At 37.3% G+C, this 26,784-nt stretch overlaps 1 protein-coding gene across 5 annotated transcripts in view; it reads left to right on the top strand.

Moving 5' to 3' along the window:
* The window catches only part of GRIN2A (glutamate ionotropic receptor NMDA type subunit 2A), a 160,918-nt gene that overhangs the window by 93,583 nt on the left and 40,551 nt on the right, over window positions 1-26,784 (top strand). For all 5 annotated transcript variants that reach the window (XM_015294579.4, XM_025155258.3, XM_025155259.3 and 2 more), the window contains 6 exons: window positions 4,937-5,051; window positions 15,793-15,998; window positions 17,416-17,584; window positions 17,709-17,862; window positions 20,701-20,826; window positions 22,551-22,780. In XM_015294579.4, the coding sequence (XP_015150065.2) occupies window positions 4,937-5,051; window positions 15,793-15,998; window positions 17,416-17,584; window positions 17,709-17,862; window positions 20,701-20,826; window positions 22,551-22,780 (1,000 nt within the window). The remainder of the gene's footprint in view (window positions 1-4,936; window positions 5,052-15,792; window positions 15,999-17,415; window positions 17,585-17,708; window positions 17,863-20,700; window positions 20,827-22,550; window positions 22,781-26,784) is intronic.

A 26,784-nucleotide genomic window follows, 5' to 3' on the forward strand; every position in this document is an offset into this window, starting at 1 on the left:
GCCAGCTGGACCCTTCCTAATTTTGCTCCCACGCACCTCTTTTTTGAAAGGGTTCCCCAAGAGTTTAGTTGCTGGTCTGGCAGAATTGGGGCAAAATGACATTTCCAGATCTGGTGTCATCTAGTGCTTTAAGGAACAGCTGGCACAAGGTACAAGTAGTTGGCGTGCCATTCCTTTTTCACAGTCACTGAGCATATTGTTTCTAAAACTTGATTCATCCATGCTGGCTCAAGGCCTAGGGAGACGCAGCTCCAGGAGCAGGAGTTATATTCAGGAGGCTGAGGGCTGGGGATGTGGAGGAGGAGGAAGAGGCATGAAGAGGAGGCTCTCTCTTTGCATTACTGGGAAGGACCTTAAAGTGAGAAAAAAATATCTTACATAGCCTATGATAAAAAATAGTCGTGAAAAATATGCTTATCTGTTTAAAAAACGCATCATTATCTTGTTTAATAGTGGTCTGTTTGAGACCTGTTTCTTCACATACTTTATACAACGCGTTATATCCTTTACATACAGGCTTTTTAAAACTGATTTCATAGATGTTTTTCAGGATGACTGTTTCTTAATGATAAATCACTTTTCATCAGGTTTCTATTGATGAGTATTTTCCAGATTTCACAGTAGCATCAGATTAAGGAAGCTTAGCCCCAAAAAGACAGCAAAAAATTCATGGCTTAAAAAAGAAAAAAGAAAGAAAGAAAGAATAAAGCTTGGATTCTTTCCTGCTTTTTTAGGCATGACCCTGGGTGAATTCCAGGCCCAGACAGTCAAGATTATTAAAATGATTGGTTCATACTGGTTGGAGGACAGTGAAATAGCATCAGATGATGTTGGCTGTGAGATATTTCATCTCCATTAAATATCATTTTGGAAGTCCCTTACTGGGGAAAGGAGGAGGAGAGGTTTTTTTAATGAAACTGGTATTTCCCTCAGTCTCTGCTGTTTCCTTCCTTTGCCTGAGGTTGTCACAAACTCGAAACACTGCCCCACGGTGAGGAATTCGCTAAATGAAAAATGATAGTCTGTTGTGATGGAAATGGAGGGAGTTACTGGGTTTGCTGAGCTGGTGTGAGCTGCAGGAGCCGGGGGTCATGTGGGAACTTCAGGCCATGTGCTGGATTTCACAGGTCCAATAACAAAGTTCTTATCTTCCCGAATCTATAAACATTAAGTTGGAAATCTCGAGAGCGCTTTTGAGCCTTGGTGCTTCAAAGAGTTGCTGTAAATTCAATGTGAACAGTTTTCTGTTGGGATGTTTCAGCATTTCTCTTTTCGGTTTTGTTAAGAAAGGTGAAAAGAATTGTATAAATGTTTAAAAGTGTTTTGAAATGCAGCACAGTCTTGGCTCATTGCATGAATAAAACCTATTTTGAATTTAGTATGGAGAACAGCTTAACTTCTGCCCCAAATTCCCATCTTTCATGCATACATCATCTAGGGAATCTTAGTCGTGAACTTCAGTTAGCAAAAGTCAATTAAGACTTCAGTGTCATAACACCACCACAGGGCCTCCTGCTATCATGTCGTTGCAAAGGTTGTTGCATTAATGAGGTATGAAAGCAGATTAACTACTAATCCAAGGTGTATGCTGCATTACTGCCTTGAAGTAAGGAGTGCAAATAATCAGGCACCACAGTTTATTACGAACAGTAATATGCAATAATATGCAAAAAGCACAGGCAGCTGAATTTTGTACAGAAGAATCGTCTCAGGAAAACAAGAATCTCTTTGAAGTTCTTTTTTATTGCTGCAATTTGAGAAACTGGAGTAGCTCAGACTGCGTCACTCACCGATACCTTTGTGGTTGACAATAAAATTTTAAGAGACTTTTACAGATTAGAGGACTTTTAAAAAAAAAAAAAACTTGCAAGATGTATTTCAGTACTAAATGGCTCATAAAATCACACAGTTTAAAATGTATGTTTTTCATTTTAGATCTAATCTTTTTTATGTTGAGTGCTTGAGCATTACTGCAGCTACCGCTCTGAGTCTTGTGATGGCGTTTGAATAGCTTCTACTCTAGAGGATTTGCACACAGATCCCAAAAATATGATGAGTAGTGTTTGAAATCAAGGGGAACACTGCAACTAAAATTAGCATGAGAAGGGTTCAGCTCAAGTCTGATCACCAGTGACTACGTAATGAAAATGCTGACTGGACACCAAAGCCCTATGTAGTATGGTGGGTATGTGTGCTCCAGTCCTTAGGAGGACACAATGTTCTCGGATCCCAGTTTTGTGGTAATGGGGGCAGTTGTGCCTGGCCCCATAGGAATCTGTGCTCGTTGGGAGAGGGTTGTTTCGTATTCATGAATCAGGAGGGAGAGACCTCCTATAAAGGTGGGGAAATATGAATACAAGCAGCGCCTCCTTTCACATGGTGTCCTTAGTTTTCCTTGGTGGTGGTTCCCTCAGCATGCTATTCCTTGGGTCACAGCACGTTTAATTTTCAGCAGTGAGTGAGCGTTGTGCTGGCTTCTTACACGTACCTGCCAGCAAGTTCTGCCTGCTGGTTTGCCGCTTGCTCTCGAGGTGGCAAACAAGCTTTTTATTCCTGAGCAAGCTCTTTCAGTGCTGGATGAAAAATGTAGTGTATGGGAAAGTAGTTCAACTGAAAAGCAAAGTTCTGCCAAGGGGAAAATTTTCACGCTGGAAGTCTGTCATGAAATATGAGTTGCTGTGATGGGTGAATTTATAAATTGCTGTCAAACCGGTGCTGAATGGTGTTAATATGGTTGTTTAGGGCAGTGCTCATTTAATTATTAACTGTTATGATACAATATCAGTATTTCTCCTGGATCTATCTTCTCTTATTTAGTGTGCTTTCTGCTGCTGGGATTTTCAGGCAGCTAATTCTACATAAAGCCTTCTCCTTTGAACGTGACACTGAAGAAGTATTTCCGTGTCAGATTCACCAGGAGGCCACACAGCTACTGTAGGAACAAATACACTGTGTAAAATTGAATCAGTTTCTTGTGGATATAAAAGCACAGTGCCATGAGCGGGGAGTTTCTGGAGGAACTTTAAAGCCCTCCAAAGCACATCTCTCTGAGGGCTGGGATAATAGAGGTGTTAAGTGAAGAGTTCAAGAACTTGTAGCTGAAAACCTGGACTGAATTTCATCTCATAGAATGCCCTGGGAACCAGGTTATTTCAGATCAGAGACATAGGGTGGAGAGTGTGCTATCTTCTAGAAATACCAGTGGGTCTCCCAGTAGGATGGGGCATGCAGTTTTTCCTCTCACCCACAGGGTAGCTTGGTCAGGCTCACATTGATAACCACAAGTTTGGAAAACCAAAGAACACCAATGCCATTACCATCATTTTACTCACTTCCCTTTCATCCTGATTTTCATAAGCGTGGGAATTTGGGTAATGTGCAAAATGATAGGTTTTTCAATATCACAGTCCAGGGAGCGTGGCCTATGTGCTCCAGTACTTGAGACTCTTGGCAGCAAGATCCCCATCTTTGTGCTTTAAATAAAAAGTGCAGTTTCTCATCACTCTTTCTGACCCTGGAGCAGTAGAAGCAATCTGTTCTCACTGAGAAACACTGAAGCTGTGTCTGGAACAAATATAAATATGGATTTCTGTTACAATTCTGTAGGAAATTTTGAGAGAAAAATGTTTTCTGAGGCAAGTCTAGAGCAAAAAGAATTTGTTGACTGGCCAGAATGCCAATGTTTCTGAATCACCAAAAGGTCACTGCTTTGGAGAAGAGGCTATGTGTTTCAATGATGGATGGAAAGCAGTAATTGGGAAATAAAAACAATCTTTACTAAACTAAGTAGATTATATTAGAATTAGTAAAAACTAACTAAGGAATTTCAAACCTGCAGGGACAATGACTTGATAGAGTTGATGTAATCATTGTTAATGACAGGATTGCTTATAAGTGGTTTTCTGTTTTTAGAACACGCAACTTAACGTAGCAATAGAGGAGGAGGATAGGGAAAGCGAACAATAGTGCTATGGTCCATCTTAGGAGAGGTGACACATGTAGTAGCACTGAGCAATAGCCTTCTGTTGACATAAATTTGTTAAAAAAAATAAAATGACAATTAAAAACTCAGTTGCATACATCTTCTCTTTTATAGCTGTTGCACGGAGATGTGTGGTAAACAGTTTTTGATTCAATGCTCAAATCTAAAGGCAGGAAATTTGGGATTAAACCAACAGTTTCAATAAAAGGAAAAAGAAGTCTTCCCTTTCCCTGTACATTTTAGTTTGAAACCTTCTAAAATGTTTTTTTTTTTTTTTTTTTCCTATTTGAAGTGCTAATTAGTTGATATATGTTTTGGAAAACACTGACAATCAACCAAAACTAAAAAATATCCTTTTTTTTTTTCTTTTTAAAAATATTGAAATGAAATATTATCAAGGGTTTCATTGCTGTTTTTTGACTGAAGGCATTTGTGGAAATTATCCATGTGTCACAAAGGCAGTTTGAAAGCTGCAGTGTCAGCTCAGACACTGAGGTCTGAGCAGGTTAATGAGAGAAGGTCCACTGACCTCTTAGTATTATGACAGCGAGACCAAAGTGTGATATTACATGCAGGTCTGATGTGGATGTATTTACAGTGGTGCTGAAAAACTGGTGAGGTTGTGCAAAATGCTGAAAAGATGATTCATGGAGTGGGTAAGTCATACATGATGTGGAAACTACTTTAAAAATGATGTCTGTGTTATGAATTGTATTATTTTTAACAAATAATACTGTGCTTTCTCCTCTATTAAGACTCCCAGAAATGTTCAGCATCTCCACATTTGCAAACTGAGGCTTTACTAAACTTAACTGTACAAACTTCATGCTTTTTTACAGTATTAACAGGATTTAGAGCGTGGACTTCATCGGTGCTTCTGATGACTGAATTAGCTTGCTCATTAACTACTGAATTAATGATTAATTTTTCACTGATTTTTTTTTCCCCTTCCAGGTTTATGATGAACGTGACTTGGGAAGGTAAAGATTTGTCCTTCACTGCCGATGGTTATCAGGCACACCCCAGGCTGGTGGTGATCGTACTGAACAAAGATCGTGTGTGGGAGAAGGTGAGCATCATCCCTAGGTAAAGGACCTGAGAGGAGGTAGGAGAGACTTGGCAGAACCATACTAAAGACGAGCAGACAGATTAATATCACGCACATCAGTGATGATATTCTGCTGTACCAGGTTTGTCACAACAGTTCAGAGAAGGTAATTTTGTTTTATTCTGAGTAAGTCTAAGGAATTTTAATGAGGAAAGCAACGTATCAGTGAAGAGATGGATTTCAGAAGGTTGTTACGAAATGCACCTTTCATTTCTCTGGCACAGTTTAGCCAAATAGAACGGGTGACTGAAAAACTTCCTGAAACTTGGACCTTAAGTGTCTGAGTTTGCATGAATTTGTGTATTTTGAGATAGTCCAGGAGCTGTACAGGAAAATCCTCTTACTTGCTTGTTGGTATTTTTCAACAGAGTTTAAGCAGATTTTATTCTTAATTTTGGCTCTGATGTTTTGCAGGATAGTTGTGATTCCATGAGTTAAAAACAGACACCTTAGTATTTTTTTGCACTATGGGAAAAAATACAGATGTATTATACTCCCAGGTCTATTTTAAATTCACAAAGCATGACTGTGCATTATCTAAAGTGCTACTGAAATCTTTGAACTCTTTTGTCTGATAGCTTTAGGATCTCATAAATCCTCAGTTCTTTTTTGTAAGACTGTCAGGTTCTTCATGATGTTGAATAATAATGACAAAATAAGAATTATTTGATGTAGGACATCTCTGTAAATATGCTGGTCATGCAAAACGTGGAGAGTAGTCCTAGATTATGCTGTGTGCTTCTTGACGTTCATTTGATGCAGATTTAATTCTTTGGATAAATTTATTTCTGTCCAAATGTGTCAGTCGGAATCGCTGGAGAATCTCTTGCTTAGTAACCATTATGGCAATTACTTATCTAAGTTTAAAATTCTGCAACAGTCTCCATATCACATATAATGTTCCGAAAAAGTATTATCCTACATGGGGAATATTAGTATGGTACTGAGGGTAGAACATGGATATATATGTAGACAACAACACTCATGGTGTCATAAATTTATTTTGGGTCTTGATACTTCTCTAGAGAGAGCACTCACCCGACATGGGGATGTAGGTTAAATGCTCTTGAAAAATGAGTGAAGAAATGCTGACTATATGCACCAACAATATTTCCAAGAAATAACTTGAGCCACTTTTAAACTTTGGGTGTCTCCTATATGAGACCATGGATGCTTCAGTCCAGCTTTTGCTTTAGCTAACTGAGCATATTGTATGGCAGCAGTGTACACTCCACCTGCCGCACTGGGCTACAAGGCTCTCTGTAGGATGAGACCTTCAGTTTTCGTCTGGTGTGTATGAGGTGTTTTTAGAAGGAAAAACAGTGATTGAGAGAACACTGCTGCCCAGAAAATGTTATGCATCTACTCCTAGATTCTACCTAGATTTAGAGCCCTTTTGGTAGAGGCCAGATGAGATATTTTGGTAGAGGCAGTCTGCCCCTAGCTGCAGTTTTGTCTGCTTCTCTATCGTAGGACTATGGGAAAGCAGCCAGGTTTAATTATGTCAGAGCAGAGAAGTGAAAGGCAGCCAAGAACGGACTGTCACCACCAGAATTATTCCTCTGACCACAAGCTGATCCCTGCCTCTGTGGATGAAGACAAATAAACTGACTAATCAATTATCCTGGCAAGCTGGAGGCAACTGTCAGCCGTATCGGGGCACCCCACGTTTATAGCAGAATTTCACTCTGCTCTTCAGAAATAACAGAAATGTTCCTCTGATTAGACACACAAGGAGGTTCTTGCCCAGCCCAGGTTTATTTGAACATCTCTGTAATGCCATACTGATGTTCTTTCCAAGTTTCTTTCCTCACTTCATATCTCGTAGGGAAAAGGAGAAAGAAATTGGCTTTCTCACTGCACTGTTTTGCTCAGTTTCAAAACTGATATCTGTGGTCCAGCATTTCCTGCTTTGAGTTTCCTGACAAGTGCACGCATTTACTTCTGATTGCAGTATTTCAATTAGCATCACAGAATTGTTTTACTGAAATCTTATTAAATATTCTCAGTCGTAGATGGAAAACATCAAATCCTAGGATCTAATTAAATGATTTGCTCATGTGAAAAACTGCCAATGCAACAGTCTGCTAATCCTTGTAATATAACTAATGTACACAGAAATGGTATCTTCTCTATTCTTTATGTAAGAAAGAGTAACTGTGTTTTATGTGAAGATTTTTTTTGTCCAGAATCCTCTTGAAAGTACAAGATTTAATATGAAAACTCAATTTTCTTTGGTTTTAGGTAATAATCTGCTTTTATTTAAGCACAGTTTTCCTTGGTCTCAAAATTGATATACTTGATTCGAGGCTTGAGGTTATAGAAAATTCGTTCAAGCATAGTTGAAGAGCACACATCTTACCCCTAGGAAAATATGCTCATTTTTCCATTGCAGATGACTCAGTATCAAAACTTTGAAATAGAAACTTTACATATAAATGGGATTGACTGAGGAATTTGTCCCATATCTGATTCTGAAAAAAGCTGGTTGGATGATAATAGTTTGAAGACTGAAAATCACTTTTGGGCATGTTCTGCAGGCATCCAGCAAGATATTTTGACAGATCATTGAGCAGCTGCTCGAACTTCTGACATCAACATTCATATTCTCCCTGCTAATCTTGACAGGCAACAGGGTTGCTGTTCTCAAACAAGAGATTTTTAAGAAGACAAGCTTAATGTTTCAGTGAAACTTAATATATTTGCCAGTGCTGCCCAGTGATCACCAAAGCTCTGCAGCAGCTCTGTCTTAAACTGAAGAAAATCTCAAGGTCCATCGGTAGCAGCTGCACGTCTCCCATTAGGCTCATCTCAGTACAAAGTGACCTTTATGTCTCACCCTGCCTGCGCACTGAGTTGCAAACTTCACAGGCTATTAGTTTTTGTTTCATTTTTGGTTTTTTTCCTCCTTAAATTGGGAAAATTAATTGACATAAGACCAATGAACCCAATATTAAAATCATACACTGGAGTATAAATAGCAGTAACAAAATCAGGTTAACTTTAATTAGCTGTGTGTATGATGTATGTTAAATAAGGTTGGGTGGACTGTGTTGCACTTACAGATAATCATATTCCATGTGTAATTATGAGTTCCAGAATAAAAGAAGTTCTGTTGGAGCTCTCCAATTAATACAGGTGAAGTTAGCTTGAGGGCATCAATATTTTCTTCTCTCTTCTGAGAACTAAATGTTGGACCAGTACTGACTAAAGTTGTAGATCTGTGATTTATTCTTTGCTTTGGTGAGCATGAGTGCAGTAGGCAAGTTACAGTAATGGAAGAACCATTATTTATATTCAAGTTTATTCTAAATGTAAGCAAATTTTTAAACTTTCTATTAATGCATAGAAGGAATTAATGTAGAACTTGAATTTGCTCTGATAAACTAACATATGCCAGATTTGCAAGCCCTGTGTGAGGTTGTACGTATCTGTATCTAGGAAGGAGTGAGTAGGCAGAGAGTGCACAATTCCTGCCTGGAACTAATGGACCAAGGTCTTCACAGAGAGCTCCATCTGTCTACTGACATCCACTTTCGTGTCGCTGAGAAAAGACGACTGTCAGATGAAATGGTATAAATGAAACTTCACTGGACAAAAACTGGAAAGCCTAACACTTGGTCAGATTTCTGATAGAGCGTTTTGTCAAAGTACTGTGATAATAAACCATCACTGAGATGTTACAGGGTGTTTTTTTTTTTGGGAAATTGTGTGCAAAGCTAGGTTTATGACAGCTGAAGGATCATGAAGGAGACCTTATGGTGGCCTTCCAGTACCTCAAAGGGCCTACAGGAAGGATGAGGAGGGACTCTGGCAGGGAGTGTTGTGAAGGGAGGAGGAGTAATAGTTTAAAACTAAAAGAAGGTAGACTTACATCAGAAATTAGGAAGGAATTATTTACTCAGAGGGTGGGTGAGGCACTGGCACAGGCTGCCCAGTGAAGCTATGGATGCCCCATCCCTGGAATTGCTCAGTGCCAGGCTGGGGGAGGCCCTGGGCAGCCTGGTCCAGTTGGAGGTATCCCTGCTTCTGACAGATGCTTGCAGCTGGACCATCTTTAAGGTCCCCTTCAACTCAAACTGTCCTATAATCCTATGATGATGATGTCTTGGGATAGACATTTGCTAAAATTTATAAGTTAATATATCTATATGAACTACAATGCATGATCTAATGGTGTACCATTTGTCAGTAGCTCTGTGGCCTAAGCTGATGCCCAAAGCAGATGCAGCATGCCCTTAACATGTCAGATTGTCTTTTTCCTTGTTTCATTCTTATCACTTAGCAAATTTAGTCTTAACGTAACATTCCTATATTGGTACTGCTGAGTGAAAGTTGTTTGTATGTTGTTTCTGTATCAGTGAGCTTTAACTTGGTCAAAGGAAAGGCCTTTCAGCTTTTACTGTGCTGGATTTTTTGAATTAGAGCAACTATTATGCACCATTTCTTAAATCCTGTATTCCCAAGAATGATTATTCCTTTCATACTTCTGCTTTTCTGTTTATGATCTCTGTGGGTATTTAATTTTCCTATGAGCCCTGATGGCCGTGGTCTTGATGCTTTCCTGTCAGTTTAAGGAGCAGCCGTAAGGGAACATTTGCATACCCCATGTGATGTTTTGCACTAATTTTTGAAAACTTCAAAGTCTTCAAATGGCCATCTTCAACTAAGGCTGTAAACCATTCCTTATTAATAAGATATGAAAACGCTCACATCATATGTTGTCATTTCAATTAAGAACGTCATTGTGAAATGCAAGCCTTGACCAGCACGAAGCAACACAAAGGTTTGCAGCAGAAGGTGCACAACAGATGCTGGTTCTGGAGAGAGGATTTTTCTTGTGTTCTTTGTTCTGCTGCTACTTGTTATTACTATTCTGACAAAGTCGATTTATGCTCCCTGGTTATTGATGTAAGACTTGCCTTGTACGTGGAAATGGGTGGCCAAATAAAAGCAACAAATAGTTTTTCTATAAAGCAAGATGAGTTAGATTTTATATTGGCTCAGCGTTATTTTCCTCACAAAAGTGTGACAGATCAAAAAGTATGTTTGCAATATATGTGTGTTCAGCGTAGAAAAAGCATCACTGATTTTTTTTTTTTCTCCCTTTTAAAGATTTATTTGGGTAATCCTGTGAGTGCATTTAGCATCTGTGTTGTCATGTAACTTTTTCCCTTACAAAAGGATGATGGCTGTGTACTGCATACAGTTCCCATCTGCTGGGAAGAGGGTGATAGGACCGAGTTATTTGTTTGTTTTCTCTGAGATGTGCTGGTGTGACAGACTTTCTTTTTGTGCCAACGCTGGCATGCAAAAGAGAATGCTCTGCTCTTTTCTCTCTCTGCTTGGGATCTGACCTTTCTCTGTTTCTCTCATTCCGTGAGGGTGTGTTGATTAGGGTTACATCAACCATCTACGTGTTATTTAGGGACTGATTTAGGGTGCAGCAGGAGAGGGGACTCTGCGGTGTACAGTAATTAGTAATTTTGCAGCTTTTCTTTCTTTTTTAGCTGTATTTCTGTTGCTTTTCAGAAAACCACATCAAATAGTTCATTATTGGCCTCTTCAGCTGTGATCTTCAGCAAATGAATAGGCATGAACAAGGAAGCCAAAGTGCATAGTTAATACATGGTATTTGTAAGGTACTTTAGACAAGAGTGAATGAGACAAGGACCCTGCGGTTGCTAATTCAGGTTGATCTTAAGTGAACTCTTCCATGTTCTCTGCTATTTTCTGTTTTTCCTTCTCCATTAAGCAAAAGAGAAAATTCCAGAGTGCATGCAAAGAGGAAATAAAGAAGAATGTAGAAGTTTAAAGGAAATACAGTGATAGATGTACACATATTTTTCTAATGGGAGCACTAGTTTTTGCATCTACAATAGTGAAATAAACTCTTTACCTTCATATGTGAAAGAACTGACTATATGTATGTATCTGTTTATTTATTGTAAGAGTCACATACCTCTGGGCATATATAAGAGGTTTTATAATTTGGCACAGGATCTTTCCCAAAAATAATTCTATTGCTTTCTTTTCAAAAGGAGGTCATCTTCCATATTTCTCTGGGATCAAGACTGTGTTAGCAATCTAACTAGGAATGACAGAAATTTATCATAAACACTCAGGTATTTCATGTCTTTTCCACAAAGTAGGATAAAGTTTATTTGGATGCAGATTATGACAGTTCCCTAGCAGAGATTGTCTGTATTTTTTCAACATTTTCCTCAGCTTGAATTTTCTGGTTTGAAAACAATGCTGAGTTTATTACTTCTAACTCCATCTCAGTGCATTTTCACATTCCTCCTCTGTTCTTGAATCTAGCAACAGAGAAATACCATAGCATCTGCTGAAAATAAGCTCATTTTCAATTTAATTACTCTAGTGACGTTAATTGAATTCATAGGAGGTCTAGGCAGAATGAGAACTCTCCTAGACATGCTTCTATGGACTTTTCACTCTTAAGTTTTCTATTTTCTTCTCCATTGCTCAGTTCACTATAAATTGTAACTATATGTCGTTAATGGAGTTTAAGTTTGGAATATAATCAGAATTTTAGACCTCTCTTTGAACTCTTTTAGATCTCTCTTTGAGTAGTTCCACCTTCCATATTGCATAATCCAGAAGTCCAAATACTCCTTCTCTGCTTTAATTCTCAATTAAATGCCTGTCCTTCTAACAAAAGTCATTCTACCAACTATCTAGATGAAAAAGATTTTAAAGAACACATAGTCTCTAGTAAGTACTTCAGTTTTCCTGTACCTTTTGCACTATATGGTAGCTAACAAGAAACAGTGTAGATATTGAGCCTTCATACTGTCACAATCACCTGCCTTGTTTTTTTCAGTTCTTTCCCCTGCTTTACTATATGATTCCTATCAATGAGATTTTATTCTGAATTCTTTAACAATAAACCATATGAGTCACGATTTGATAACATTAACATCTTCAGAGAAAAACTTGTAACCCGAGGTTGCGCTTCATTGGTGTATAACGATGGTATCTTCAGTGTCAGTGTTACCTTCATATGATTAATGGCTTAGCATAGTCTGCATTACAATGATTTCTTGGCTGTGTCATGAATATTTGTGTAAGGGATATCAATATTGCCAGGTAAGCATACTAATTTAAAAAGGAACCCCCTGAGCCTCCAATCTAGATGCTTGGACTTGGTCAGAGGATGACATTTTTAGTTCATTTCGTCAGTAGCTATGATGATCTCAAAGTAGCATGCTCTACAAAAAGTGTGCTGCAGGACACTGGAGGCAAATGTTGGAGCTGTCCAAGTTGGTCAGCTATTTCACTGTAACATGGTTTATTCAAGTACAGTTCTTGCCTCCTACTGAAAATAGCAGCTGAACTTTTCATATTCTAGTTTTTTATCTTACGTATGAACTTATTCTCCTGCATTTGTAGTAGCCTTCAGAGGTGAAGTCAGGACTTGAATGCTTTTGGTGTCTCAGTTATTTTTCTTTGCTGTCATAGGTAAGTCTCTTAAAGAGTTCTGAATAAGGACTTAACATTTGAGTTTGCACAGAAATTCTTCCATTTAAAACAAATCTCTTTATAAAGTTCAGAAATAAAATGGGAATGTGCTATGACCAGTTTTTCCCACCTAAGCATGTGAAACTTTTTCATGCATTCAAAAGAGATACTGATTGGCTCTACTACTAGATGTGAATTTTCCGTAAGTGACACAAATGCTGATTTTGCAAGACAGCAAAATACGGATTCAGTTTCATAAATTCTCTCAATTTCAGCAGGAACATATTAATATTTCAGTTTTACTTAATCTGCAGCTTTTCTCTGTCATTTCAACTCTTCACCTTTTAAAAATTGATACCATCAATTGCACAAGGATGTTGAAAGAACTAAATAATAGATGAGGTTACAAAACACTGTGTAAATAATTAAAACCATTCAGATTCTTATTAGCAATGCTACCGTTAGTTCTGTGCAGGCTGGAAGGCTTCTAATGTAAATATAAAAAATATAGTATTTTGACTATGTGCTTTAATTGCATAAAGCTAAGTTCTTACCCTCTCTTGAAAATAAATAGGAAAAATAAGTGTTTTGATCATTCAGAACTGCAGCTGATTGGTAGAAAGAAGTGCAACATGTGTTCTTCAACACTATTTCAAAATCAAAATACCAAATAAAGATGAAAACTGTTCACTTTTGAGTCCAGCATCAGTGATAGAACACATCCAATGTTCATTCTATTTATCAATCAGGACAAGCAAATCCAACACAAATATTACCCAAACAAAAGGAGTGACGTAGAGGCTTTTCCTAATTACTATTCTTCATATCCCACCAGCAAGGCTCCTCAGGAGTTTTCTGCCATTTGCTTTTCTGCCATTGTTCATTACACTGAAATCTTCATCTTGTACTTTTTTTTTTTGCCTTTGTGCTTTCTGACTCACTGTGTCCCTTACCTGCAATGTAGGATGACCTGCAATGCTTGAGAGATTTGTGCCTCTATGAATTCAGTGTGCTGGCAATGCAGCAGCAGAATTCTTCAGAGAGAAGTGGTGATGCTCCTGAGGCCTAAGGGAAGGTCTTAAATTTTGATTACTTTTAATTACTGTACAGTAAGAGACTATTGAAGTAAATCTGTGGAAATGCAGATGTTTGGATTTTAGATACTTAATCAACATAACACTTCTGTAGAGAAGCAACTGCCTAAAAAATGAGCATTTCCCCATATTCAGCTATTTAAAAACATCACTAATTATATCCTCCTCAGAACAAGAAAAGGGCAATTGCTTTAAGTAAGGTATTGAAAAATGTCATGATTCCTGTTTTATCAACAAAACAGTCACGGTACTTTTGATAGGACCAGACAGGTGTGTATCATGGTGGACTGTTTGTGTTCCTTTTGGTTTGTGTGACACTGGAGGTGCTTTCAGACTCCTTACCAGGACGTGCAGAAGGGCATGTACTGCTCTTGCCATGTTCCTGGACATGCAAGGGCAATTGGGACTCAGTCACCTTGCTTTTCTTGTTGCTGTTGGAATAGGCAGGCACATTTTCCACTGTTGTACTCAGTGTGTTTCTTGTTTGGCAGGACTGCTCTGGCTTGAGCCTCCTGGCGTAGTTACGGTATAGCCATCAGTGATGCTGTCTAAGCTGACATAAACCAGCACAGGCCCTGCTGTGAATGAGATTATGTACCAGAACTTGGCAATCAAACAGTTTTTTGCAATATAACTGTCTCGTAGAGTTAAGTACATTTGTTTTCCTGTGCATGGAAATGTTTTTCTCAAAGGCTACATCGGTTATGTTTTGATTGAATTACATACTAGAACTGTAAGTAATATAATTTCAGTGCCTGGTTCCTGCTGGTTTAGAATTTCTCATTCTCTTGGGATATTTTGAATTTCCTAATTTAAGTGTATAAAGATTTGGCATTTCCGCCTCCTACTTTAAAGTTCAGCAAAACATCTTGCATTAGAAACAGGACAGAAAGGAAACTGCAAAGGGATGTATTCGTCTGCTTCTTTAAATGGGAAGAGATATAAATTCTGTTCTGTGGACACTTTTGCAATTCATTTTAAAGTCTTCAGAAGACCAAAGGGAAGAAAAAAATTCATACAGTCTTTTTTTAGTATCTGAGCCTGTCATTGTACCGTTCATTCCCACTATTTTCCTTGCAAAACAAATATTTCACCAGTCTCATGGTTATGTTGTAATTTGTTTAGCTTAAGTAACTGAAGGATTATTAAAATGTATTGGTTTATAAATTATGTGGATTGGTAGCTCATTTATATAATCTGTCATTACCGCTCGGGTAAACTGCAATTAGATTTACAGATAGAAAGTAGTTAAAAATGCTAGAGCTTTCAAAATACTTAAATCATTTTTTAATCATATGCCCACTGCTGGTGTTCTGGCAGTGGAAAAAAATACAGGTTCATTAGGGCTGGGTAATTTATAATAGTAAATAAGATAATTTATAATAGTAAATATATAGTTTAAAAGTAAAACTGGACGTGCTCCCCACAAGTCCTAAAACCATATATTTAGTCTAACAGTTAAGGTTTGTTTGATTAGTTGCTAAACTTTTTGGATTATTTGGCAGTAATTAAAGCAGAATGTATTATTTCTAGTAAGAACCACGTCCTGTGGAATTATGCTTCTGCTTACCAAAAACCCAGTTTGGCCCTGCTCAGAAACCCCAGGACTGCATAAAATGCTTTTGCAATGCCTTCTCAACCTCCTAATATGGGAAGTAATTTCTGTAGAGAAGATACAGAACTACTGCCATTCTTTGGTCACTGGCCTGGTGCATGTGTGGCGAGGGCATTAGTTTCCTTTTTCTTTTTGAGGCCTGTTTTCTTAGTACTTAACAGATCTGTCCTGATTACAGACATTTGCTGTTCTGGTTCAAATGCGTGTGATACCTGCCGTATTTCAGTATGCCTATAGCCAAGTGGTAGCATTAAGTGGTATCATCCAGGCTTTGTAAACCTTTTCTCTCTTGAAATAACATTACCTTATTTGTCATTACCACAATGCAGTTTCTCACTTCTTACAACTGCTAAAGGTTTCTAAAGTGATTTTGATAACAAAAAGCACCTAAGACAACTGTCTTTGCAATGTAATTTCCTGTAGCTGTATCCCAGTGCATTTAATATGAGAACTCATTTGCAGAAAAACAAGCAAGCAGATGTGAGCAGCCTGTGTATCTTGGGTTTTTCAGGTGGGGAAATGGGAGAATAACTCACTGAGCCTGAAGTACTCTGTCTGGCCAAGGTACAGCTCCTTTGCAGACAGTGACCCAGATGATAACCACCTCAGTATTGTCACCCTGGAGGAGGCTCCCTTTGTCATCGTTGAAGATGTGGATCCTTTGATGGAAAGCTGCCAAAAAAACACCGTGCCATGTCGTAAATTTGTCAAAATTAAGTAAGTAAATCATTCCATTTCTTTTAAGTGCAAAAGATGCGCCCCCATTTTCTCTCTTTACTTTTCCTTATTTCTTTTGTTGTATATATTTTTTGATAATGTGTTATTTTTTTTCTCTTCCTTTTCACTCCACATTTCTCTTCCTCTTTTTCCCTTTCACGTAGTGCATACTATCTTTTTAATAAGCTTGAAGGTTCTAGTTATAAACTTGTAAGTAACATTGAATTAATTACAAGATAATCAGTTTGTAGCAAATTTGAATTGAACTAGAGCTAGCCCTTCTCAGTCTCATGAAAGAAGAGAGTGTATCTAAAATTGGACTGATTTAATGAGTCCTCTTTGAATTGTTTCCTGTTACGCTGAAATGTGCCCATTTGAATAACTTCGGTTAGTTTACAGCTTGGAAATTCCTTTTATTGAAAATAGTGTCTTTATGCTTAAGTTTGTTACAGTAGAAACTACACCAGAATAAAATACCGCTATGACACACTAACTAGAGACAATGCCCCTGCTTTGATTGCTCTAATTTTGGAGCAGTTCTTAAAAATCGGTGAAACATCTGTCTCTGTGTAATTGCCAGTGCTTCTTCACCCAATCTATACTTCAGTCTTTGTATTCCTGGAATTAATATGATAACATCTTTTCACTGAGTAGGTTTTAGGAGACTTAATGAATATTTTGAAGATTTCTAGAAATTGCTAAGTAGTTCCTGAGGTCCAGAAAAACATTTCTTTTACATAGTTGAGCTACTCATTTCAGATCTGAATTTTTTCAAAGCCAGTGAAACATTGCCTTGACCACTGAGGAAACTCAGACTGAAAAGTGCTAGAGGCCACAGAGAGTTTCTAAAAAAATAGAAGGAAAATCCTTGTGTAAGATCTGCATGGCTGATCTCAGCTTGAGACTCTAGTGTCTCTGTTGGTAGGGCTTGTCTGAACTTCTCAAGTGGTCTTGGCATTCCAAAGTAGCTGAAAGTCACTTTCTTAAACTGCAGTAAAAGGTGCAGCATCCACTTTCAGTACTGTGAACTGTTGTGCCTTTATTCATCTTACGTGATGGGCAGTTCTGTAATTACTAAATCCCACGTGGTCTTATGTCTTGAGAGTAAAAAAAGACTTAAACTGAAGAGACATCACTAAGTGGGGACTGTAATGCACTAGTGAAGTCCAGCAGGCCACACACTGCAGCTGGAAGCACACCAGCATCCTCTCCTTAGCTCTTGTCAAGCCACTCCAATATGATAAGAATGAGCTGCAAGCACTGTAGAAAGCATTCTATTGCTTATTTCTCCAACATTTCAGAAAAACGTGGTCACTCAGAAATAGGAAAAAGTGTTGTTTTGCAGTGTGCTGAATCTTGCTTTTGTTGTGGTTCTTTTTCTCCCGGAAGAAATGTTTATGTCTCTCTTTTTCAACAGCAACTCAACTAATGAGGGAACTAATGTAAAGAAGTGCTGCAAAGGATTCTGCATTGATATCTTGAAGAAGTTGTCTAAAACTGTCAAGTTCACATACGACCTGTATTTGGTGACTAATGGGAAGCATGGCAAAAAAGTCAATAATGTGTGGAATGGAATGATTGGTGAAGTAAGTTCTGTTAGGTAAAAGAGCTCTTAAGTAAGAACTTAGCAATGTTTGTTTTCAATTCATTTGGAGAAACAAGATATTCTCTACTGAGTAATGTTGGTGGTGTCTTCTCTTTGTGGATCAGGTGGTATATCATCGTGCAGTTATGGCTGTGGGGTCTCTCACTATTAATGAAGAGCGCTCTGAAGTGGTTGACTTTTCAGTGCCATTTGTTGAGACTGGGATTAGTGTCATGGTGTCACGGAGCAATGGCACAGTTTCACCATCTGCTTTTCTAGGTATGATTCTCTAACCCCTCTAGATCATTTAATTGCATTTCTGTAGAGTGGGATAGGCTTCTCTGTTTCTTAAGCTAAATAGTGTATTGACATGTTTCATCAGTTTTTGAATTACATGTTAAGAAGTTTGTATGGTGTTGACAAACTTGGTTAATGTGGTTATTGGCACATGAATGAAGTGCTGTTGGTTTCAGATGTAGTAATGGGAAACAAAATGACAATGATTTCCTTATTCCCAGCCTGCAATTGGGAAAACTACTTCGAGAGCTGCATTACACACTAACATTTGCTTGTTTAGCCCACAATAAATGGTTGAGGTCTTTTTAACAGTCATATTTACAAAATGATTTTAAAACCCTTGTAGAAAAATGTAGAAGACTTTGTTACGACCAGAATAGATCTGACAGCTAAACTGGCAACAGATATGTCTGGCTTCTGAAAGCCATACTACCACTGGTGTACTGACAGACTTCCTCATATTTGTTATTTCTGATGTGGGTATCCCCTATGTATAAGAATTTTATTGACGTTAAAGCATTTTCATATACTACAATTCATATGTACTACTTCCTGTAGAGATTTTGTTCAAATTTATAAAACCAGAACAAAACAACAATAGCAATAACAACAAACCCTAAACAAAATGCATGAAAATCCACAAGCAAAGTAAGGAAAAAACGTAAATCCAAATTTCTATATGTTTAAGAGGGAGAGAGTTTATAGTTGAGGCCATGTGTCTATTTTGGAAAAACTGGTGGAACAGGAAATCAATGAACCTGGGTTTTTTTTGTGTTGTTTTTGTTGTTGTTTTTTTAATGTATTGTGTGTGTGTATTTATTTTGTTTTTTGGTGTGTGAGAGTAGAACTTGAAGTTAGTGGAGTAATGCATCCGTTTCATTGCTCAGTGTTCTCCATTGCCAATCTTCTGAAATGCACACTAACAAGCCATATACTACTGGTTTTCTACTATCTCATTACTCTATTGAAAAATCTTACAAAGCCAGCTGCTTGCTGGGGGATGTTCTTTCTGTCCTTTGAGAATCAAATAAAAGTGCTGAATGCATAATTCAATCTGTAATATCACAGGAAGATCAACTTTATTATTCAACTGATTTTGTACTTGCTCAAACTTACTACTTGTTATTATAAATAGCTTTTTATTTTGCTGTTGCTTCTTTTAATCCTCCGTCTCATTACCAATCTGCTTAAATTATTAAAGAGCATTCTGCCTAAACTGTTGTTTATAGCTTGCTGTTTCAAATCAACTTGCTTTGCTCTTTGCCTTAGTTAATATTTGACAAATTACCATTGGTGTTTCTACAGTGTTGCTTTTGATAAGAGTCTTGTTAGGCTTGCTTTCTTCTTTGAGGATGATGTCAATATTGTATGATGGTTTTATGTGAATTCCAATTAATTCCAATTAATATATGAATTCATAGAATATTTCTTAGGAAGTGTATGTGGGTCTACCTATTAGCTTCTGAAAGGATTGCTCTCTTCCTTTTAAGCATTCTGTTATTTTGCTAACTCAGTATTCTCTTCCAAACAAATTTCTGTAATAATTAAAAGAATTTCATAATCTTTCTTTACAATATAATAAATGAAATACATTTCTTAAAATCGGAAAGAGAACAGTATGTCTTAATAACTCCCTGTTTGGTCTTATTAGTTCACTTCCAAAGCATTTTCAAATGTTAAATTCAAAGAATGAAGAAGTTTGGATGGAAGAACACCACGAGCTTCCAAAAAAAGCAGAGCATGGGTGCAGATTAATTTGTTGTCACATCCTGTGCTTCTTGGTTCTGTTCTAGTCTGAAGTACTACTCTAAGATTTCTTTCTCACACTTTAGAGCGCATTCACACTTCCAGTATTTACTAAAATTAGCATATTATATACCCCCAGATAAATTGACCTAATAAAGAGATAATACTTTGCCATACAAAACCTTTATTGCCTGCATCCTTATATCACAATGACTAAACCAGGAACTTCTTAAATGACAAAGAATTTTTGATTAGGTAAAGGTGCTATTGATGATATTTAGAAAGTTGTGTTATCACATGGCATTAACAGTCCCTTCAGAAAGTTGGTGCTTGTTCTATACTTGAAACTGCTTTTAGTTTTCTGTTCTAAACTACTTTAACTTAATCATGCTGTTTTTTTCTCTTTTTCTGATGTTAAGTTTTCCATAGAAAGCTTTTGATTTCAGAAATTTGCTCCCAGATGAGAGTGAGACTTGCAAAAGGATGTGTTTGCTATCGGTAGAAACAGCATCTTCATTAGAGGTAGATGAAAGCAAACAGAAGAAAAAAAAAAAACCTGAAACATAGGATTTGCTTTGGATGGAAACATTTGGCTTTTTCCATAATGTTTTCTGTTGGGTAGAAAATGAGAGAGGTGTACTTCTCTGAAACACCAAACGTCTTATGTGTATGCTTAATTGCTTTTGCTCTGCAGAAATACAGTCATAAGGATGGGACTGTTCTGTTGATAAAAGCATACACCATAGGATAAACAGAATTGAGTTGTAAACTGAATAAGCAGCAAGTCAAGCCAAGAATTTGCCACTCAGTGTTAGCTAAGGCTTTGTTGAAGAAGAGAAGTACACAGCTTTTGTATTTGAGTTGCAACTTACATTTGTGATTTTGAATACATGAAGATTGCATATAGTAATAGCAGTTCCTTTTATATTGCTGCTTTGTTATCTGGTAGCATTTTGGTTGAAACAGCTAATTTAAAGAAAGCCAATGGGCTTGCCTAGCCCTAAGACGTTGAAATTCTTGTGATGTGACTGGTTTAATGAACTGTTCCTGTTTCTCTTGTCTCTTTTGCTGCAGAGCCTTTTAGTGCTTCTGTCTGGGTGATGATGTTTGTGATGCTTCTCATTGTGTCTGCTATGGCTGTCTTTATATTTGAGTACTTCAGTCCTGTAGGATACAACAGGAACTTAGCACAAGGGAGAGGTAAGCTTTGCATTATATACAACCCTAGAGCCATCAAAAAAGTATTCATGTATTTACCATCCCTTACCCTCCATCTTTTAAAATAAACATAACATAGGAATAGAGCAGTAAAAGCAGTCATGAAGCTTTTCGTTTAAAATGTGATTTCTTGAGGGTTATATTCTAATTCATTGCAACAAAGGCATGCAATGGTGTTATTAAAAACAGTTGTATTCAGGCAATGTTTGGCTAGTATACTGCATCAGTTGAACTGTCAGCTTAAAAGAACGTTGGAATAAACTCTACAGTCTCCTGACTTATGAATTCAGAGATAGTTCAGAGATAATGATCTAAAATGATGTAATTTGTTGCGCAAGCTGGAAAAGTAGCTGTTAGCTTGTATATAGTTTTATATAGTCCCTATAAAAAGGTATAGTTCTCTTGTGGTGGACTCAGCCTTGAAATGAGCCCAGTGGCAAGAGAGCGTAATTTCTTACTGTGTAGCATCCTTGGCTATAGAAAGTTAATTTTCAAAATATACTGGCAAAACAAATTAGATACAGAACATGACTTTCTTTATGAAAGCTGCAGTTGTATAATATTAACACTGGCCTGAGAATGAGGATTTCATGTACTGTGGTGGCCTCATCCTCCCCTTTCTTCACTTCTAGATCAGAATGTGGACTGTTTTTAATTTCTGAATCATTGTCAGTTCACTTTATAACAAGCAATCTCCCAGCTTGGTGAACGTAGTCCTAGAGACTGTGACCAGCTAATGGTGTCTTTGAGTTTGTGATTGGTTTGCTCCTTGAACAAGGAGTTTACTGTAATATTCAGATGATGTTATCATTTCAGTAAGATGGCACATTTGTAACCTATGTCCAAAATAAACACTGTGTTTAGGAAGGGGAAATTAAAGGTTTGTAGAGACTCTGGCGATCTGCAGGCTGGGTTGTTCTTTTCTCTGCCAACTTGTGTGCCAGAATTGATGATATAGTGGCCAGAAATTCGTAGTGTAGCACTGCACCTTTCTAACAGCTCCTAGAGGCTTGCCACAAATCCAGTTGCCATTCACTTGAAACATGGAAAGCATAAAATTAATGGGAGTCTTTACGTATATTACTCCCTTTCCTACCTGTTTTCATCAGGCAGAAGCTCAATGGCACTACTCTCTTCAGTAACATAAAAAGAACTTTAGACTGCTTTCTTGGCATATACTTTCCTTACCATTGCTGCTCAGAAAATACATATCTATTCATCAGCTCAATCTTAAATGGCCCGATAAGGTAGTTTTATAAACCAATGGCCAGCTCCATTATGTTTATTTTACTGCAGTCTAACTTAGCAGTGCAGCAAAATAGAGGATAATCTAAGAAGTGCTTGATTGTATCATGAAAGTTTGCACTGTAATTCAGAGCATTGCTACTGAAATGATGACATGCGCTGAGTATACCCACTTTGGGCTTTATTTGTTTAATAATAATTAAATTATTGAAGGTGTTTGCATTGTACTAACCTAAAGCTGGTTATGAGGATAGAAAAGTGGTCAAATGTTTTTCTAACATTTGTGGACATACGTGTAATTACAATACAGAATACCACCAATAAATCCTGTGATTCCATTGGGAGGACAATGAATATGTATTAAGATATGTTAACCATGTCTTGATTAATTTTGTTATGTGGGGTATCTTACCACAATTTGATATAATTGCAACTTAAACTATTACTCTTCGCAATTATAGATCCCCATGGACCATCCTTCACCATTGGAAAGGCAGTATGGTTACTCTGGGGCTTGGTATTCAACAACTCTGTGCCTGTGCAAAACCCCAAAGGGACAACCAGTAAAATTATGGTATCCGTTTGGGCCTTCTTTGCTGTCATTTTCCTGGCTAGTTATACTGCCAACTTAGCTGCATTTATGATTCAAGAGGAGTTTGTTGACCAAGTGACTGGACTGAGTGATAAAAAGGTAGGTCTTCTGCCTTAGAAGGCATTAATGTCTATTCTTCATAATCCTTCTACAAATTTATACTCTGTACTAAAAAAACTCTGAGCAAGATAATCAGTTGGAACTGTATTATTTCTTTCTGAGTTAAAAACCCAAAGCATGAAAACATCTGACTGATTTTAAAGTCTTTGTATTGCCTTTTCAAAAGTAACTGCATTAATTAAAAAAGTACATTAATTTTGCAGTGGAAATCAATTCTTGTTAGATTAAACGTGATGCCTCACCACCCTATAAAAGCTTGGAAAAAAAGCATAAAAGTCAGCTTGAAAGGATGGAAGACATTTGAAATGATTTAAGCATCTCTGTGTAGCATGTTAATAGTTTATTAATTGACAGAATATTCATAAAACCAATAACTATCCAGTAATTATCTGAAAAAAAGGTCAATGCTCTGGGGAAAAAAAAGTCTTTTTTATTTTTATATAGCATGGATGGAAGTCCAGGTTTAGACTGACACGAGCGTAGGCAAAGAGAAACATTAACAATCCATATAAGTTCTCTGTAGACATTTGAATATTTTTCTTGTATAAAATGGAAGGAGTAAAGATGAGATGTAAATCACCTGGAATAAGCCACATAATATTGAATGTGGAAGTGGCTTTCTTGGATTCAAGAATTGTCTTATAAACCAGAGACCTAGCAATTATTTATCTGTTGTTCAATTTGAGTGACTGTTTTGTAGTACTATTGCACAGGGGGATTGAAGTCCATTTACAAAATTATTGTTGTGAAGGATATGCACAAAGCACATAAAGGGCACGCTGTTGTCAAGTTTCTGCCCAGTTGTTTTAAAATGAAACTAAATACTGACATTGAGAAGTAATATTTCAACAGAGTGTAGCACAAGGGAGAACTTCCCAAGGGATTTATTTCAAAGGACAGAAAATAAAAGAAATTGTTATTAAAAAGAAACAGTTCAGATAGACTCACGTCTGTTTACTGTTTTAACAGCTCTCAATGACTGGCCTTTGAGTGATCTGAGTTATCAAAGCATGACTTGCAAGCATGGCTAGGGAAAAGACTGATAAAAGGAAACAAAAACAAACTTTGAAAAAACAAGCAAAACCTTTGAAAGAATATGAACAGAAGCACCTCTATTTAAAGATAATATATTTAGTAAGAGATAGCTAAAAGATTTTCTTCTCTTGCAGATTAAAAAGATAGATTTAAAACATCCTTTGTCCTGCTTGTGATGAAATAGTGTTTTCCTGGGAAGTCCTATTTGGGCAGGATTTAGCTTCCACCTGGAGCCATGCTGGTGTTCAGGTCTAGCAACACACTGCTGTCCTGACCCTCTGCCCCAGCTTGCACTGAGTGCCTTCTTACCTATGGGCTGGGAAAGTCTCCGTATTTGTTCTGTAGCCATTGACTAAGAACTTCCTTTTTTTTTTGTCATTTTTCTGTTCTCTAATAAGTGAGATCTTATTTCTAGCAAAAACAAACAAACAAAAAACTAATAGATAACACTTGAGTCAGAAAATAACATCTGCTCATGTGCAGTCTTCTGAGTATTTATTTACTCTGCTTTTTTTTTTTTTTTCTAATTTACAGTTCTTCAAATCCTGCCTGAAACATACGGAAATATATCAGGGGGTGCTTTACCTTTTCTGATTAAATTAGTTAAACAAGTGAGAAATCCACTAAAGAAAAAACCTATTTAAAACGTTCTTCTCATACACAGGTTTTGGTTCTCTACAACCTTCAACTTTCTCAGATTTTCAAAATTTGAATAATTAGGAGTAATTTATGGAGATATAATACGATACATATTAAATTATTTTGCTCCTGTCTTTGCCTTGTTTTTGTAATATTAGCAGCAGCAGAATGGTTCAGGAAAACTCTGACCCGTGCTGCAAACCAAACTGTCCCAGGGAAAAGCCAGCGTGAAGAGACAGGATTGCATATCAGTAAAATTAATTTTTAATTAGTAACATCTAGAAGTTCACCAAATTCTGGTTAAGTAGGCAAATTTCAATATAGAAAAATAGCCAGAGACCTGAATAATTAGAATTATGCTCAGCCATTACAATCCCTAAAGCTAAAGATGCCCTTTCCTATCTCCCATTGGTTGAATTGGCCTTCACTAACTTGTGTGTGGTTGGGAAATTGGTTCGTTACTCTTTCACTTTCCTCTTTTTCTTACTTCCACAACTGAAAAGTCGTGCTTGTTTTTCAGTGCTGCCAACCAATAAAGCATTCCCAATTAGAGCTACAGGGGCTTCTCGATACTCCATACCTGACAAATAATAGAGAAGAGAAGCCAGGAGAATAAGTATCTCTGAGCAGTCACTCCGACACTCAGCATTAAGTAACTTCCACCCCAGGAATGTCTTACACCAGCATCCATTCCATGGTTTTGCTGAACATGATAGCAGGCTGCTTACCTTTCTTGGCTTTCAGACCTCTTGATTAAACTATCATGCTTCATAATGTCACTAATAAACTTCTGAGCACTGTGTCATCTGCGTGTCACCCAGAAATACATGGCACAGCGTGTACTGGAGTTACTGGGGGTGGGTGTTCATAAACTCAAATGATTCAGAAGATGAGAGGAAAATTATGTTTTGACATCTTTGTACGTGACAAAGATTTCTAAAAGCTTTGTGTTCATAGAAAGGTACAGAAAATGAGTCCAAAAGTATCCATTGAAGCTGGCTCTCATAGCACTTGCTACTTCTGAGGCCATTTATGCCTTTTCATCTGAAGAGAGACAAAATCATTAAGGGAAAGTGGGAAGCATTGGACAGAATTCTCTTGCAGAGCCTTTATCTGCTGTGGTTCCTCTAAAATGCCCCATGTGCATGTGGTCACGGGTATTCTCTTCCACCTTAATAAGGAGCCTTCATGTTGTAAATTTTTTTACAGATGTAAAGTCCTTAATTTTTCAGGATTCACAGTATTCTTGGAATATTACCATTATTTATTTATTTGTTTGTTTATTTATTTTGGTGCACTAAGACAGCATGAGCTCTCTAGTTACAGAGATCTCTGTGTCATAACAGAGCAGAATGAGATTGAAAAGCAGTATGGCTGATGAAATAACAAGGGGTGACCCTTTTTCCCCAGACCATCTCTCCACTTCGGTGTTAGACCCTTCAGTGCCTTTTGAGGATGTAGATATTGAATGGTGATTATAATAATAATCTTGGAGTTACTAAACACAGCAGCTATATTTTTCAAAGACCAGAAATCAAATTGTCAGAATAAATCAGAATTCAAATGTGGGTTATTTTTTTTCCTACCTTCATCTATGACTTCCACTAAAATCTGTTAGCAGAGGGAGAATATTTCCTATTTTCTACTCTTTTAATAAGTTTTCCGCTGTTCCTTAAAATAGGCCTTAAAAAAAAAAAAAAAGAAGATGAGCAACGTTTTCAGACAGACGTGCATATCGTCAAATTAGGTTGATATTAAACATTTGTGAAAGATCACTTTACTGCCTAATGAAATAGTCAGTTTTCTTAAGGCATATAGGCAAAACAAACTAAAAGCACTAGGACTGTTTTTCCCAGGCTTGGGATCCTTTTTGGGGGTTCCTAGATCAGTAGGATTGGGGTTTGGTTGCCATGTGCCACAGATTGAGCAGCAGGCAGAGCACAGAGAATGAATTGTTTTGTCTTCTGAATAATAGTTGATCTCTCTGCAGTTATGATTCAAGCAGGGGGCTCGTGCATTAAATTTAAGGATTTTATTACCAACTTTAAAAAGAAAAAAATTAACATTTCAGAAAATGTCTAGGAAGAAAATTGCTTTCTAGCAGACATGATACATTTTAATTCCCATCATGGGGTTTCAGGGAAAATGAGTACATCTAAAGATTCAGTGCTTTTTTCTTTATTTTATGCCTACCACACCACGCAGATCTGTGCTGAATCACAGAGCCTATGTACTTCTCCAGGACATGTCAGTTTTCCAAATATACATTTAAAATTACCGATTAGAAATGTATGCATCTTAGATATGAG

This window comes from Gallus gallus, chromosome 14, assembly GCF_016699485.2.
Source record: "Gallus gallus isolate bGalGal1 chromosome 14, bGalGal1.mat.broiler.GRCg7b, whole genome shotgun sequence".
Lineage (NCBI taxonomy): Eukaryota > Metazoa > Chordata > Aves > Galliformes > Phasianidae > Gallus > Gallus gallus.